The following is a 17,643-nucleotide window of genomic DNA, read 5'->3' on the forward strand; positions in this document are numbered from 1 at the left end:
AGGTGATGGTGAGTTGCCTTCTCGAACCGCTGCAGTCCTTGAGGTGTAGGTACACCCACTATGCTGTTCAGGAGGGATTTCCAGGATGTTGCCCCAGTGACAGTGAAGGAGCGGCGATATATTTCTCAGTCAGGGTGGTGAGCGACTTCCAGGTCGTGGGGTTCCCAAGTATCTGCTGCTCTTGTCCTTCTAGACGGTAGTGGCTGTGGGTTTGGAAGGTGTTGTCTAAGTCCCCTCGGTGAGTTACTGCAGTGCATCTTGTAGATGGTACACATGACTGTCACTGTTCGTCGGTGGTGGAGGGTTTGAATGTTTGTGGAAGGGGGAGCAATCCAGAGGGCTGCTTTGTCCTGGATGGTGTCAAGCTTCTTGAGTACTGTTGGAGCTACACTCATACAGGTAAGTGGAGAGTATTCCATTACACTCCTAACTTGTGCCTTGTGAATGGTGGACAGGCTTTGGTGGGGGGGGGGGGCGGCAGGAGGTGAGTTACTCTCCTAATCTTTGACCTGCCCTTGTAGCCATAGTAATAATGTGGCTAGTCCAATTCAGTTTCTGATCAGTGGTAACCCCCAGGATGTTGATTGTTGGGGATTCAGCGATGGGAATGCCAAGGGGTGGTGTTAGATTCTCTCTTGTCGGAGATGGTCATTGCCTGGCACTTGTTTGGCGTGAATGTAACTTGACAGGTGCCAGCTCAAGCCTGGATACTGTCCAGATCTTCTTGCTGCATTTATACATGGATTGTGTCATTATCTGAGGAGTTACGAATGGTGCTGAACATTGTGCAGTCATCTGCAAACATCCCCACTTCTAATCTTATGATGGAATGGAGGTCATTGATGAAGCAGCTAAAGGTGGTTGAGCCTAGGAACTACCCTGAGCAACTTCTGCAGTGATGTCCTGGAGTTGAGATGATTGACATGCAACCACCACAATCATCTTCCTTTGTGCCAGATATGACTAACCAGCAGAGAGTTAGCCCCTGATTCCCATTGACTCCAGTTTAGCTAGGGCTCCTTGATGCCATACTTGGTCAAATGCTACCTTGATGTCAAGGGCAGTCACTCTCACCTCACCTCTGGCATTCGACTATTTTGTCCCTGTTTGAACCAAAGCTGTAATGGCGTCAGGAGCTGAGTGACCCAATCGGAACCCAAACTGAGCATCCGTAAGCAGGTTATTGCTGAGTAAGGGCCGCTTGATAGCACTGTTGATGACTCCTTCCATCACTTTGCTGAAGATGGAGAGTAGACTGATGGGGCGGTAATTGGCTTGGTTGGATTTGTCCTGTTTCTTGTGTACGGGACACACCTGGGCAACTTTCTACATTGCCGGGTAGATGCCAGTGTTGTAGCTGTACTGGACCAACCTGGCTGGGGGTTGGCAAGTTCTGGAGCAAAGTCTTCAGTACTATTGCTGGGATATTGTCAGGGCTCATAGCCTTTGCAGTATCCAGTGCCTGAAGCAATTTCTTGATATAACGTGGAGTCAATCGATTGGCTGATGACTGACATCTGTGATGCTGGGGACCTCTGGAGGAGACCGAGATGGGTCATCCACTCGGCACTTCTGGCTGAGGATTGTTGTGAATGCGTCAGCCTTGTCTTTTGCACAGATGTGTTGGGCTGCTCCATCATTGAGGATGGGGATATTTGCAGAGCCGCCTCCTCCAGTGAGTTGTTTAATTGTCCACTGCCATTCATGGCTGGATGTGACAGGACTACAGAGCTTAGATCTGATGTGTTCGTTGTGGAATTGATTATCTCTGTCTATTACTTACTGCTTATGCTGTTTGGCACACGAGTAGTCCTGTGTCGTAGCTTCACCAGATGGTGATGGTAGAGTGGGGACATGCTGGACCATGAGGTTGCAGATTCTGGTTGAATACAATTCTGTTGCTGCTGATGGCCCACAGGGCCTCATGGATGCCCAGTCTTGAGTTGCTCGCTCTGTTCGAAGTCTACCCATTTAGCACGGTGGTAGTGCCACACAGCACGATGGAGTTATCATCAATGTGAAGATGGGATTTTGTCTCTACAAGAAGTATGTGGTGGTCATTCATACTGCTAATGTCATGGACAGATGCATCTGCAGCAGGCAGGTTGGTGAGGATGAGGTCAAGCATGTTTTTCCCTTTTGTTGGTTCCCTCACCACCGCTGCAGTCCCAGTCTAGCAGGTATGTCCTATAGGACCCGGCCAGCTTGGTCTGGTGGTACTACCGAGCTGCTCTGGTGATGTAAAGGGATACAGCAAAGATTTGCAAGAATGTTTCTAGGGATGAGAAACTTCACTTATGAGGATAAATTGGAGAAGCTGGGTTTGGTTTTCTTTGAAAATGAGACGATTAAGAAAGGTTTTTATAGAGGTATTCAAAATCAGGAGTCTTGACAGAATAGATGGGGAGAAATTTCCCTTTGACAGAAGGTTTGAGAACTAGAGGATAGTGTTTCATTTGTCGATCATATCAAATCAATGGTGATACCAGGAAGTGCTTTTTATGCAACGTGGTTAGAATCTACTAGAGTATGATCGTATCTTATGATCATTCAGGTGGCTAGATTTTGTTCTCTGGCCTCTGGCATGAAGTTTATTATAATCTTTATTGTCACAAGTAGGCTGACATTAATACTGCAATGAAGTTACTGTGAAAAGTCCCCTTAAATGAGATTTCGGAGGCCTGTGGACCCTAGTAGAACAGTATCCCAGCGAGAATAAGGGCCCTCAAAATAGAAAATTCTGAGAAATTTCTTAAAAAGGAGCCAAATGAATGAGTGCATGACGGGCTAGTGGGTACATGAATGCATGTTTCGTACAGATAATTCTGTCTATTGCTTCTCAGCAGGGTTACTTTAATCATAGAATCTTGAAATGCCTACAGTGCAGGAGGAGGCCATTCTGCCCATAAGAAGAGTCTGCACCAACCCTCCAAAAGAGCACCCTACCTCGGCCCACTGCCCTACCCTATCCTCGTAACCCCACTAACCTTTGAACACTAAGAGCAATATAGCATGGCCAATTCACCTAACCTGCACATCTTTGGACAGTGGAAGGAAACAGGCACCCGGAGGAAAACCACCAGACATGGGAGAACATGCAACCTCCACACAGACCGTCACCCAAGATCGGAATTGAACCCGTGAGCCCTGGCACTGCGTTGGAGCAATGCCACCGTGTCATCCAATGTTTTGACTTCCAGATGGTCTGGTTAATGATTTATGCTCTTACAATGGCAGATTGTTACACAATCAGGACATTTCCTGCATCTACACCTCATCTCACTTTAAAGGCTGCAGCAAAATTGATTGTAAAAATGTGTTTCTGAAGAAGGCCTTTATGATGTTAAACATAGGGACCGGTAATTTTCAGTATGTTTAGTAATCTGTAGGTTGTGTGAAACATTTGTTTCTATTTCCAGGTCTAGGGATGTCTGCTGCTGCAGATGGTTCGTTTACTACAGCCTCTCAGGGAGGTGGTAGCAGCAGTGAAGCCCAACATTTGCTCCAGACATTCTGGCCTCGTGTCATGGAAGAGATACGCAACTTGACTCCGGTAAGTTATCTCAACCTGTTCACCTCGCTTAATGCTCCTTATAATTTGGGATCTGGGATGTGGAATTTCTTTCGAGGAGTAAATGTTCACAAAACTGGTGTCTTTTGTACAACAGTACTTGACATTTAAATATCAAATTAACCTTGCTAAACAGTCTGTATTGTACAGTGCATAGTTAATGGGATGTGGGTAGGAATATCGGAGGCAAGTCTGTGTTGTACAGTGCATAGTTAATGGGATGTGGGTGGGAATATCGGGGGCAAGTCTGTGTTGTACAGTGCATAGTTAATGGGATGTGGGTGGGAATATCGGAGGCAAGTCTGTGTTGTACAGTGCATAGTTAATGGGATGTGGGTGGGAATATCGGAGGCAAGTCTGTGTTGTACAGTGCATAGTTAATGGGATGTGGGTGGGAATATCGGGGGCAAGTCTGTGTTGTACAGTGCATAGTTAATGGGATGTGGGTGGGAATATCGGGGGCAAGTCTGTGTTGTCCAGTGCATAGTTTTAAAAAAATATAAATTTAGATTACCCAATTATTTTTTCCAATTAAGGGGCAATTTAGTGTGGCCAATCCACCTAGCCTGCACATTTTTGGGTTGTGGGGGCGAAACCCACGCAGACACTGGGAGAATGTGCAAACTCCACACTGACAGTGACCCAGAGCCGGGATCGAACCTGGGACCCCAGCGCCGTGAGGCAGCTGTGCTAACCACTAGGCAACCATGCTGCCCTGTACAGTGCATAGTTAATGGGATGTGGGTGGGAATATCGGGGGCAAGTCTATGTTGTACAGTGCATAGTTAATGGGATGTGGGTGGGAATATCGGGGGCAATGTTCTTTGAAGCAATTTATGAATATATCAAACATTGTGGTATGTATTCAGGACAAGGAAAAACCCTCGGACACATGCTTTCTTTCTATTTTGGATTGGATCATAGAATCCTTAAATTGCAAAAGGAGGCCATTCGGCCCATCGAGTCTGCACCGACCCTCTGACAGAGCACCCTACCTGGGCCTACTCCCTCGCCCTCTCCCCATAAACCCGCGCATTGACCATGGCCAACCCACCCAACCTGCACATCCCTGGACACTAACGAGCAATTTAGCAATGCCAGTCCACCTAAACTGCACATTGTTGAACTGTAGGTGGAAACCGGAGAACGCAGAGGAAAACCACGCAGGCACTGGGAGAATGTGCAAACTCCGTTTCTTGAGTATTGTTGGGGTTGCACTTATACAGGTTAGTGCAGAGTATTCCATCACACTCCTGACTAGTGTTTTGTGGATTGTGGACAGGCTTTGGGAAGTCCGGAGGTGAACTACAGGCCTCCCTCTGGCCTGTTCTTGTACTCTCAGTATTTAGATGACTGGTCCAGTTCAGCTTCTGCTCAGATCATTGGTAAACCCCATGAATTTGATGGTGTGGGTTTCAGCGACAATAATCATGTTGAAGGTAAAGTGGAGATTGTTAGATTCTTTATTATTGGAAATGGTCATTGCATAGCACTTGGAAGTGCATAGATTAATTGCCACATATTAGCTCAAGGCAGAATGTTGCTGCATGCCTGCATGAACTGCTTTGTTATCTAAGGAGCTGCAAATAGTACTGAACGCTGACCACCAGCGAACATTCCCACTGTCTGGAGGGAAGTTCATTGACACAACTGAAGATGGTTTTGCCCTGAGGAACTGTGCAGCAACATTATGGAACTGAGCTGATTGACCTCCGACAATCAAACCATCTTTCTTTGACTCCCAACCCCAACCAGCAGAGTTTTTTTTCCCCCTGATTCCAACTGCCTTCAATTTAATGAAGCTTCTTGATGCCACAAGGTTGGATGCTGCCATGTTGCCAGTGTCAGTTACTCTCGCCTAACCTTTTGGCATTCAGCTCTTTTTCACAAGATGTTGGCATCATGAGCTACACAAGCATTTGTTCCACCTCTCTATTTGGCCTAGAAATGTTGTAGGTGAGCCAACTACTTTAACCTACAGTCCATGTGGTATAGCAACACCTATAGTGCTGTTAGAAATGCTGTTCCAGGACTTTGACCCAGCGACAGTGAAGGAACAGTGATACCAGTTCCAAGTCAGAATGATGTGTACCATGGAGGGGAATTTTCAAGTGGTGGTGTTCCTGTGCATCTGTTGCCCTTCTGTTTATAGCTAATAAGAAATAATTGGTTTGGAAGATGCTATCAAAAGAGCCTTGGTGAGTTACGGAGTGCATCATGTATATGATACACACTGCTGCCTTCATTCGTTGGTGGTGAAGAAGTGAATGTTTGACGTGGTGAATGGGTGCCAATCAAGTGAGCTACTTTGTTCTGGGTAGTGTCGAACTTAGAACTGGAGCCACGTTCATCCAGGCAATTGAGAGTATTCCACCACACTCCTGATTTATGCTTTGTGGGTTTGGACAAGCTTTGGAAAATAAGGTAGGGTAGTGAATTACTTGCTGCAGAATTCAAAGCCTCTAATCTGCTCTTGTAGCCATAGTGTTTATGTGGCTGGTCCAAACCCCCAGGATGTTGATAATGATAAATGATGTTGAAAGTTCAGCGATGGTAATGCCATTGAATGTCTATGGTTAGATTTTTTTTTCTTTGGAGATGGTCATTGCTTGGCACCTGTTTGGCCGGATGTTACTTGCCACTTACAGTCCAAGCCTCAATATTGCTCGGGTGTTGATGCATATGGACACCGATTGCTTCAGAAAATGTGGAGTTAGGAAAGTTAGAGGACATTTTGCAATCATCAACAAGCACCCCTTGTGATCTTATGATGAATGGAAGGTCATTGATGAAATAGCTGAAGTTGGTTGGGCCAATCACAATCAATTTCTTTGTGTTCGGTCTGATTCCAATCAGTGGAGAGATTTCCCCCTGATTCCCATTGACTTCAATTTTGTGACGGCTTCTTGATGCCACACTTGGTCAAATTCTGCCTTAATTTCAAGGGCGCTCTCGCCTCACCTCCTTGAGGTCGGGTGTTTTGCCCATGTGGTTGGACAAAGGCTGTAATAGGGTCTGGTTTGTGGGCCGTAGCAGAACCCAAACTGTCAGAAAGGAGGCTTTTGTTGTGAAGGTGCCATTTAATATCATAGTCACCCTTCCATCGCTTTGCTGATGATTGAGAACAGGCTGATTTTGTGAACAGGACATATCTGGGCAAGTATCCATATTATTGGGTAGATGCCAGTGTTGTAGCTGTACTGGAACAGCTTGGCTTCGAGTACAGCAAGTCATCACTAATATTGGAGGAGTGTTGTCAGTAGCCGTTTTTGATACCCTGTGAAATTATTAAAATTGGTTGAAGGCTGTGATGTTGGGGTCTTTGAGAGCAAGCTGAGATAGATCGCCCACTCGGCACTTCAGGCTGAAACATTTGCAGCCATTGTCTTTTGCGCTGAACTCCTCCATCATTTGTGCAGCCTCTTCGTCCTATTAGTTTAATTGTCTACCAACATTTATGGCTGGGTATAGCAGGATTGCAAAGCGTTGATCTGATCTGTTGTTTGTGGGGTCACTTGGCCCTGCCTATCGCTTGCTGTTTCTGCTGTTAGAATAGTAAGTATCCCTGTTTTATCGTTTCGGCAGATTGACACCTAATTTTAGGTATGTCTGGTGTTGCTGGCACACACTCCTGCACTCTGAACCGGGGTTGATCTCCTGACTTGGTGGTAATGGTAGAGAGGGGGATATGCCAGGCCATGCGTTTACAGATTGTGGTTGTATACAATTATGCGCTGATGGTGACCCACAACACCTCACAGGATTCCCAGTTTTGGATTGTTGGACCAGTTCTAAATCTATCTAATTTAGCACAGTGGTGTCATCAGTGTGAAGCCGGGACTTCGTCTCCATAAGGATGGTCACTCCTATCGATACTGTCATGGACAGATGCATTAATCCACCCCCCCCCCCCCCCCCCCCCAAAATATTTGGTGATGGATATTGAAATCCCCCAACCAGAGTATAAAAATCCTTATTTGTGTTACAAGTAGGCTTACATTAACACTGCAGTGAAGCTACTGTGAAAATTCTCTAGTCGCCACATTCCGACGCACGTTCGGGTACATTGAGGGAGAGTTCAGAATGCCCAATTCCCTTAACAAGCATGTCTTTCGGGACTTGTAGGAGGAAACTGGAGCACCCAGAGGAAACCCACACAGACACAGGGAGAACGTGCAGCCGGGAATCAAACCCAGGTCCCTGGTGCTGTGAAGCAACAATGCTAACCACTGCACTAGTATGTTCTGAGCCTTTGCCACCCTCTGTGCTCATCCAATTGGCGTTCAACATGGAGGAATACATATTCATCAGCTGAGGATGGGTGGTGCTAGTTTTTAATTTAATTTAAATTCCAGCAGCTGCTTTGGTGGGATTTGAACCTGCGTACATACCATTAGCCTGAGCCTCTGAATTACTAGCCCAGTGATTTACCACTATGCCATTACCTCTACTTTTGTCCATGTTTGGATCAAGATATAAGATCTGTGTCATCACTAAGCCTGCATATTTCCACATCTGTAACATCACCTGATCCTGCTGCATCTCCACTAATTTGCTGCTGAAAACCTCATCTGTGGCATTGTTATCTTTAGACCTGACTTCCAATATGCTTCTGGCTGGCGCCTCATCTTCTAACCTCCATAAACTTTAATGCTGATCCAAATAACTGCTGCCTATATCCTCATTGCTGGTATTATGATATTGTATCGTTATTCACATGCTCATAGACCTATATGGACTCCTTGTTAAGCAACGCCTCGATTTTAAAATTCTCATCCATTTTTCAGATTCCTCCCTGGCCTCACCCCTGCTTCTATGTAATCTCCTGCAACCCCACAATCCTCCCAGGAAATATTTGTTTAGCTTTTGACTCCTGAGCAACAAACTACATTCTTTCACAATTAATTTTAGCTTGCCTAATACCTCTTTTGGCTGATGCTTGCTGCTTTTTATACATTTCCCCATGTTGAAGACTAACTTTTAATAAGCTTTAAGCAAATTTAGTTTTAAGTTCCAAAGAATCTCAATGTTAATTCTCTTTGTTATAAAGTTAATCCCTTCATGCTGAAACGTGTAATTTAAAATTAATATTCGAATGGCTAATGCTTTGGGGAGTAGGACTATGCTGTTTGTGATTGGTGGGTTGGAGATGGGCTTGTAATATGTTGCTCTCCATTCTCTGATCCACACCCAGAGCAGCACTTCACAGTCTCAGCCAAAAGTGCAAAAACAAGTGATCGAGGGATTTGTATAACTGAGAATCTGTTTGAGATGGACTGTAGTTCTGATCTTCATAGAATCATAGAATTTACAGTGCAGAAGGAGGCCATTCGGCCCATCAAGTCAGCACCGGCTCTTGGAAAGAGCACCCTACTTAAGCCCACACCTCCGTAACCCAGTAACCCCACCGAACCCAAGAGCAATTTAACGTGGCCAATCCACCTAGCCTGCACATCTTTGGACTGTGGGAGGAAACCGGAGCACCCGGAGAAAACCCACAAAGACACGGAAAACTTGCAGAAAACCTTGCAGGCCACTTATCTAGACAAGGCTTAAATGTGGCTGGGGTAATTTCCATGGTAGAGTTATATATCCTGGATGTTAAAGCAACCTTAGTGTTTTAACTCTCTCTGGCTCTCTTTTCATTTCTGACCCAACAGAATGATTTTAAGGTGCAAGATCTTCCCTTGGCTCGTATCAAGAAGATTATGAAGCTTGATGAAGATGTAAAGGTACAGTGATATCTTGGTAACAGGTTATCTGTCCAGTTTATATAGGAGGACTTTCGTCACTCGTGCACTTGTAGCATGAACTATTAGGAGTGGGAAGACTGCCTGATTTTTTTCTTTCTCTCCCATCCCTCCCCTCATGAGTCCAGGAATACTGATAATTGTCTAATTGTAGCACTTGTGCTTTTGCCAGGGATGACATGATCAAATCAGGAACCTTTTTGGTCTGCACCGGTCAGCTGCCTTGCTATCTCGATGAAGCAATGGAAAAGCCAATGATTGACTCTTGCATGTTAATTTTACAAAGGGTGATGAGTGGTGCCATTTCACTTAGAATGGAAATGTTTAGCCACAGATTTTATCACTCAGTCCATTTTTATGCTTTCTTTCTTTTAACCCAATAGCTTAGCAACCAAACTAAAACATTGTGTAACTAGGATTTATCTGCTTCCATCTCAAAACACTTAAACATTCATTAACAAAATCACACACTAGCCGACTGTTGATACATTTCCATTCAATCTTTGTAAACTGTTTCTCTGGTTACACAACACAAATGCAATTTATTTTAAGTGTTTTTTTTAAATAAAGCCATCATGAGTTGAAAACTGTGGGCTGAAGTTTTTTGGAAAAAGCAGTAGCTACGTCTGAAAGTGAACAAAGACCGGAAAATTTTGATTTCTTAAAATATGACTGGGAGTGTGTAATAGGCAGAACATCAACACGGTTATGAAGATCCCTAAGCTTGGCTTTCTGACTTCTTAATCTGAGCTCTTATTGATAACTGTTCCAGCCCTGCTCTAGCGTCCATTTCCTACTGGAATGTGATGTTTACCAGTAGCCCAAATTCCTAGCGTTTCAATGTGGGTGGACAGTCCACAAATATTGACACTCCTGGGGACTTCTTTTCGTCTGAAAGACAGTATTGGAGAATCAGCTATAATTGCAGAAAAATTCTCGATTTGCGTATAGCAACCGAAATTGTAACTTGGCAGGTACAGAAATCTAATGAGGTGGGTAAAAGAATAAATATTTCAGATGCTGTAAATCTGAAAATGCCGGAAATACTCGGGAGTCTGGTAAAGACCTGAAACGTTAACTGTGGAGTATTTCCAGAATTTTCTGTTTTTATTTATGAGGGGACAAAACCTGATGTCATTGTGCACACTTGAACATCCTGGGACAAGTTGGAAAACTTATGTTGTTGGCTGCATCATGGAGCGACAAAGAAAATGTAGTACTGGTAATGGAAGTATCATTCGGTGGTACACTGAAACGCTTCCAATCTGGCCACTAAATCTAGGAACTTCCACTGAAAACCGGAAGCTAGAATTTTATGGATGTTGTGCGTTAGTACATTGTTTGGAGCCATTTTTAAGGAAGTAATTTGCACCTTGAAGTGCAAGCAAAATTTCAGGAGATTGTATCCTCTGCCCACTCCATCTTCATGCAAACATATGTCCTGGTGCGGCGAGCCCCCGGGATTCTCCGTCTCATTGTGGGCAGCCCCATGCCGTCGGGAAAATCCCTGGGCTGCCGGCACAACGGAGAATCCCGACAAGTGGTGAATCCAGCCCAATCTGTCCATCAATTCAGCTCCATGTAGTTGTGATCCCAGAGTCATTGTGATAATCAGAATCTTTATTGGTGTCACAAGTAGCCTTACAATTAACACTGCAATTAAGTTACTGTGAAAATCCCATAGTTGCCACGCTCCGGCGCCTGTTCGGGTACACAGAGGGAGAATTCAGAATGTCCAATTCACCTAACAAGCATGTCTTTCGGGACTTTGGGGGAGGAAACTGGAGCACCCGGAGGAAACCTACACAAACACTGGGAGAACGTCTCACCCACCAGCATATATTCAATTTCTTGGAGAAGCAAAAGACAGGGAAAAAAAATTAGAAGGGGAGTGTGAGATGAAGAAGAGAAATCAGGAGATTTCTTCCTGATTCCCTTGGGCAATAAAACTAGTTCAAGAACCAGATTCACCCTGAGTCGTATTACTAGTGTCTTGCCTACCTCCCTTAACAATATGATCTCTGGTCTAGTTCTTTTTTGAAGGAAGCACTTGACCAATGAACTACCAACTCGTTCGAAAGATCTACTATCTTCTGGTGTATTACTGTCCCGATATGGTCTTAATTCTCTGTGTGCAACACCACAGAATTGTTTTAATCACTTTTCATTTCTGCCAACCATGCCTCACAATCCAGTTATCTGTAGGATAAAATCTTACATAGGATCGCAGGAATCAGAGCAGAAGTAGGCAATTCAGCCCTTCGAGCTTGCTCCGCCATTCAATCAGATCATGGCTAATTTCTTCCTGGTCTCAAATCTACCTGCCACCTGTTCCCCATATCCCTTTAATCTGTTTATTAGCAGAAATATATTGACCACCTCCTTGAAACCATTTAAAAACTCCGATTCCCCCGCACTGTGGGCCAGTGAGCTCCACAAATTCGTCACACTGTGGATTGGCCATGATAAATTGCTCCTTAGTGTCCAAAAGGTTAGGTGGGGTTGTTGGATTATGGGAATAGGATGGGTCCTGTGCCTAGGTAGGGTGTTCAGTGCAGACTCAAAAGGGCTGACTGGCCTCCTGTACTGTAGTGATTCTAACCCTTTCAATCTGGTGTACCTCCTCTGAACTGCCTCAAATGCTACCACATCCTTCCTCAAATAAGGAGACCAAAACTGGATACAATACTCCAAATATGGTCTCACAATAAACTCTAACATTCCACTTGCCTTTTTAATTACATGCTGTACCTGCAATCCGACTTTTTGCAATTCATGAACAATGACGCCCAGATCCATCTGCCCAGATGCATTTTGAATCTACTTCCCATTTAGATAATAATTACCTTTCTATTTTTTTTTCGGCCAAAATGGATAACCTCACACTTGCCTACATTAAACTCCATCTGTCAAACTTTGGCCCAATCTCCTAGCCTATCTATACCCATCTGTAAAATGTTTCTCTTCACTGCCTGCTTTCCTTCCTATTTTAGTATCATCCGCAGATTTTGCTGTTACACTCTGTCCCTGATTGCAGATCATTTATATAGCTTGTAAACAGCTGAAGTCCGAGGACTGACCCCTATGGCTTCCCGCGAGTTACAGTTCACCAACCAGAGAAGGACCCATTTATCCCAACCCTCTGCTTTCTGCCAGTCAGCCAATCCTCAATCCAATCTAGTACTCTACCCCCCAATCCCCTGTGATCTCACCTTCTAGATCAGTCTTTTATGTGGCACCTTGTCAAACGCCTTCTGGAGGTCTAGATATACCACGTCCATATGTTCCCCATTATCTACCTTGCTGGTTACGTCCTCAAATAACTCGAGCAAGTTTGTCAAGCATGATGTACTCTTCAAACGAACAATGCTGACAATGGTGGATTCAGCTTTGTCTTTCCGAATGTTCAGTCATCTCCTCAGTGATTTAAGGACTTCCCCACCACCGAGGTCAAGCTAACCAGTCTGTCGTTTCCTACATTTTGTCTTGCTCCCTTTTTGAATAGGGACGTCACATTAGCATGTTTCCAATCCACCAAGACCCATCCAGAATCCAGGGAATTCTGAAATATAACCACTGCATCCACTATCTCTGCTGCTACCTCCCTTAATACCCTAGGGTTCAGGCCATCAGGTTCCAGAGACTTCTCTGCCTTTAATCTCATCAGTTTATTCAATACCATCTCCCTAGTGGTGTTTATTGCACCAAGTTCCTCCTGCATTAACTGTAGTTTTTGGAAATGTTTGATCATCTTTTCCTGTGAAAACAGGCAAAATATTGGTTCAGTGCCTCTGCCATCTGAGTTCCCCATTATTACCTTACCAGTAGCGTCCTCAAAAGGGCCAACATTTACTTGAGCTATTTTCTTTTCCTCTTTATATACCTGTAGAAGTTTTTGGTAAGTGTTTATATTTTCTTCTGGTTTCTTTCGTAGTTCATCTTGACTCTTTGATTTTATTTTTAGTAGCCTTTTGCTGAACCTTAAAGTTCTCCCAACCCCCAGCCTACCAGTAGCTTTTGTAGTATGGTATGCTCCAGTTTTTGCCTTTCTGTCTTCCCTGACATCCTTATTTAGCCATGGAACGTTTTTCTCCCTTTTACAATTCCTCTTCCTCTCAGGCATATACCTTAATTGAGGGGTATTTAATATCTACCTAAACATCCGGCATTGTTCCTGAACTGTCCTACCCTCAATTATCTGTGACCAGTCTACTTGGGCCGACTCTTTCCTCAGGACTGTATAATTACCTCTGCCCAATGCTGAAACTCTAGTATGACACTCTGTCTTCTCTCGCTCAATCTGAGTTAGAAATTCTGGCATTCTGTGATCACTCGTTCCAAGAGGATACTTAACGACAAGACTATTTATCAACCCTTCTTCATTGCATAATACAAAATCTAAAGTAGTCTGCTCCCTGGTTGGCTTCATAACATATTTTTCTGAGATACAATTCCTCATGCATTCTCAGAAATCTCCCTCGAGGCTACCCTTGCCAATTGATTAATCCAGTCAATATTCATATTAAGATCAACCATGAATACTGTTGTGCCCGCCTTACAAGCCCCCATTATTTCTTGGTTTATACTATGTCCCACTTTGAATGTATTGCTCGGGAGCCTGTAAATTGCTCCGACCAAGAAGTTTTTTTCCCCTTGTCTTTTATTTCCACTCAGATCGATTCAACATTTTGGCCTTTAGTGCCAATATCATTTCTTAATATAGCCTTGATATCATCTTTAACCAATAAAGCAACTTCACCTGCTGTTCCATTCTGTCTATCTTTTCAGAATATTAAGTACCCTTGAACATTCAACTCCCAGTCCCGGTCCCCCTGCAACAATGTTTCAGTAACCCTACCAAATCTTACCCATTTGTCTCTATTTGTGCTGTCAACTCATTGACCTTATTCCAAACACTGCGTGAATTTAGGTAAATATGTCCTACTGATTTGTCTTTCCCTTACAGTATTTTCTTATGCTTTTCACATATTCTGACCTCCTTCATTAATCTCTGATAACACTCCGCCTCATCCCCAACTTGCACTCCCACAGTCACCCGATATTTTGATTTACGTTTCCTTTCCCCTCCTTCGTCGTTAGACTGGCTCTGCCTGTTCATCCTATTAACCTCTACCTTCTCCTCATATACTGACTTGCTTTAGTTCCCATTAACCATTATACTTCTTGTAGTTGTTACCCCCCCCAATTTGTTAGTTTGAAGCCCTTGTGACCACCCCATTTATCCTTTGCGCTAGAACACTGGTCCCAGATCGGTTCAGGTGGAGACCATCCCAACAGTACAGATCCCTCCTGTCCCAATACTGATGCCAGTGCCCCATGATATGGAACCCCTCTTTCCTGCACCACTCCTTTAGCCACATGTTTACTTCCCTAATATTCTCATCCCTATGCCAATCTGCACGGCTCGGGTCGTAATCCTGAGATTATAATCCTTGAGGATTTGTTCTTTAATTTTGTTCCTAATTCCCCAAACACGTCCACTTTCCTAGTCTTGCCTATATTGTTTGTCCCAACGTGGACCACAACAACTGGAACCTCCCACTCCAATATCCTTTCAAGCCGTTGGAATCGGTGCAAAGCTAGTCTTACCCTTATGCACATGAATACTACTTTTCCTTAAAGTTATCCATCAGTAGCAATGCAATCTAACCATTGTATATACCTTGACTCGCCCTCCTCCTCTGAACCCATTTCCAAGCTTCTATCTCGCCCTCCATAGGAGGAGACCAACCTGAATGCCGTATTCTAAATGTGTAACCCAGGTCTTTTATAAGAACAAAATGGTGTGGGCTTTGTTATATATTGAGAAGTTCTGAAAATCAATTCTAATGCCCTATTTGGTTATGATTCCTCAGCATTGTCCATGAGCCTTTGGAGACTTTAAGACAAAGATCTTTTTCCCACTCCAGGGATCTTAGTTTGGTTCCATGTAAGGTGCAAGTATGTTTGGTATTGGTCCTGCCCATGTACTTCATAATGTACTTTTCTAGCTTTAATACTATTTAGAGATTTGCCCATTCTCCCAGCATATGTATATCTGTCTTCCAGAAACAAATTTGATGCAAATCATCTTCAAAATTGGAGATAATTTCCCCCAAATTTATAGACCGGCCATTCATCATAGAAAGCAGTGTTCCGGGGTGGCACGTGACGCAGTGGTTAGCACTGGGACTACGGCGCTGAGGACCCCAGTTCGTATCCCAGCCCTGGGCCGCAGGCTGTGTGGAGTTTGCACATTCTCCCCGTGTTTGCGTTGGTTTCACCCCCACAACCCAAAGATGTGTAGGTTAGGTGGATTGGCCATGCTAAATTGCCCTTTAATTAGAAAAATAATTGGGTACTCTAAATTAAAAAGACAGAAAGCAGTGTTCCTAATTCTAATCCCAATGAGACACCAAACGATCCTAGAATTTACAGTGCACAAGGAGGCCATTCGGCCCATCAAGTCTGCACCAGCCCTTGGAAAGAGTACCCTACTTCAGCCTACACCTCCACCCTGTCCCCGTAACACAGTAACCCCACCTAACCTTTTGGACACGAAGGCCATTCGGCTCATCGAGTCCCCGACCCTCCCAAAGAGAACCCCATCTCCGCAAACCCTGGACACTGAGGGGCTATTTAGCATAGCCAATCTACCTAACCTGCCCATCTTTGGATTGTGGGAGGAAACCTGAGCACCAGGAAGAAACCCAAGCAGACACGGGGAGAAGCAGACATGGCGAGAATGTGCATACTCCACAGCCACCCGAGGCCAAAAATTATACCTGGGACCCTGGAGCTGTGAGGCAGCAGTGCTAAACAGTGTCACCATGCCACAAGTGTTAGGGACATAACTAATTCTTAATCCATTACAGCAACTTTGCATTAGTTCCACTTTTTACAGATTAACCTGATGTGAGATTCAATGGCAGAAAGGAAACAACATGTGAACATATGGTCCTGTGGCATTGCACACAGGCAAGAAACATATGTCACCATCGAATGAAGCAGGGTTGAAAGTGAGTGGGTACACAGCCCCGGACGTTCCCCCAGACATAATTCAGTTGCTATTTTAAAGTAATAACATTCACTCTTTTTTGACTTTATATTTCAATAGAAATATGTCCATGCTATTAATGGAAACTCCTTATGTAATCTTGTCACGCTGTAATTGCACTCCCTGTCACTAAGTGAAGTAACCTCTTGTGGAGGGGGAATGTATAATTGTAGCAAAATTGGTTTTAAATTGGCAGTTTCTATTGTAAGTATGAATGTAGAATTTCTAATGGAATATTGTTGAGGGGATACATACTGTATAAACTTTTGAATTAAGAGCAGGGCGTGCGGCTCCTCGAGCCTGCTCTGCCATTCAGTAAGATCATGGCTGCTCTCATTGTGACCTTAATGCCACTTTCCTGCTTAACACACCGATAAGGTTCGGCACAACATCGTGGGCCGAAGGGCCCGTTCTGTGCTGTATTTTTCTATGTTCTATAACACTTGACTCCCTTAATAATCAAGAATGTATCTACCTTGGCCTTAAAAATATTCACTGACCTTGCCTCTGCCACTCTGGGAAACAGAACTCCACAGGCTCACGACCTTCTTAGAGCAAAGGTTTCTCCTCATCTTTGTCTTGGGACACCCCTTATTTCTAAACTGTGACCTCTCGTTCTGGTCTCAGCATCCACCCTGTCAATCCCCTCAGGGTCTTGTGTCTCACTCTTCTAAACTCCAATGATTCAGGCCCAACTGGTTCAATTATTCCTCATAAGATAACATCCCAGGAATCTGTCAAGTGAACGTTCCTGGAACTGCTTCTAATGAAATTATATCCATACTTAAAAATAGACACCAAAATTGGGCACAGTAGTCTAGATGTGGACTTACCAATACCCTGTACAACTGTAGCAAAACATCCCTACTTTTATATTCCATTCCTCTTGCAATAAATAACATTCCATTTGCCTTCCTAATCACTTGCTGCACCTGCTCCCTCTGCCTCCAGAGTTGTACAATCTCTCTCCATTTAGAGAATGCTTTTTAAATTCTTTCTGCCGAAGTGGACAAGTTCATGTCATCCTACGTTATACTCCCATCTGTCAAATTTTTGCCCACTCCCTTCACCTGTCTATGTCCCTTTGCAGACTCCTGAGGTCGTCTTAGCTTACTCTTCTACCTGCTTATTGTACCATCAACAAATATACCAACTAACACATTCTGTCCCTTTATCCAAAACATTGATATAGATTGTAAATAGTTGAGGTACCAGCACTGATCCCTGTGGCACTCCACTCGTTACAAACTGAAAATTCCTAATCT

General features: G+C 44.0%; 1 protein-coding gene across 8 annotated transcripts in view; it reads left to right on the plus strand.

Annotated features, from left to right (window-relative positions):
• nfyc (nuclear transcription factor Y, gamma) overlaps positions 1-17,643 on the plus strand; it is a 128,582-nt gene that overhangs the window by 30,972 nt on the left and 79,967 nt on the right. For 7 of the 8 annotated variants that reach the window (XM_072502328.1, XM_072502320.1, XM_072502311.1 and 4 more), the window contains 2 exons: positions 3,420-3,553; positions 9,232-9,303. In XM_072502328.1, coding sequence (XP_072358429.1) covers positions 3,428-3,553; positions 9,232-9,303 — 198 coding nt within the window. In that variant the 5' untranslated portion in view covers positions 3,420-3,427. The remainder of the gene's footprint in view (positions 1-3,419; positions 3,554-9,231; positions 9,304-17,643) is intronic. The other variant, XM_072502349.1, reaches the window with a different exon arrangement.

The sequence above is a fragment of the Scyliorhinus torazame genome, chromosome 1 (assembly GCF_047496885.1).
Source record: "Scyliorhinus torazame isolate Kashiwa2021f chromosome 1, sScyTor2.1, whole genome shotgun sequence".
In the NCBI taxonomy this organism is placed as follows: domain Eukaryota; kingdom Metazoa; phylum Chordata; class Chondrichthyes; order Carcharhiniformes; family Scyliorhinidae; genus Scyliorhinus; species Scyliorhinus torazame.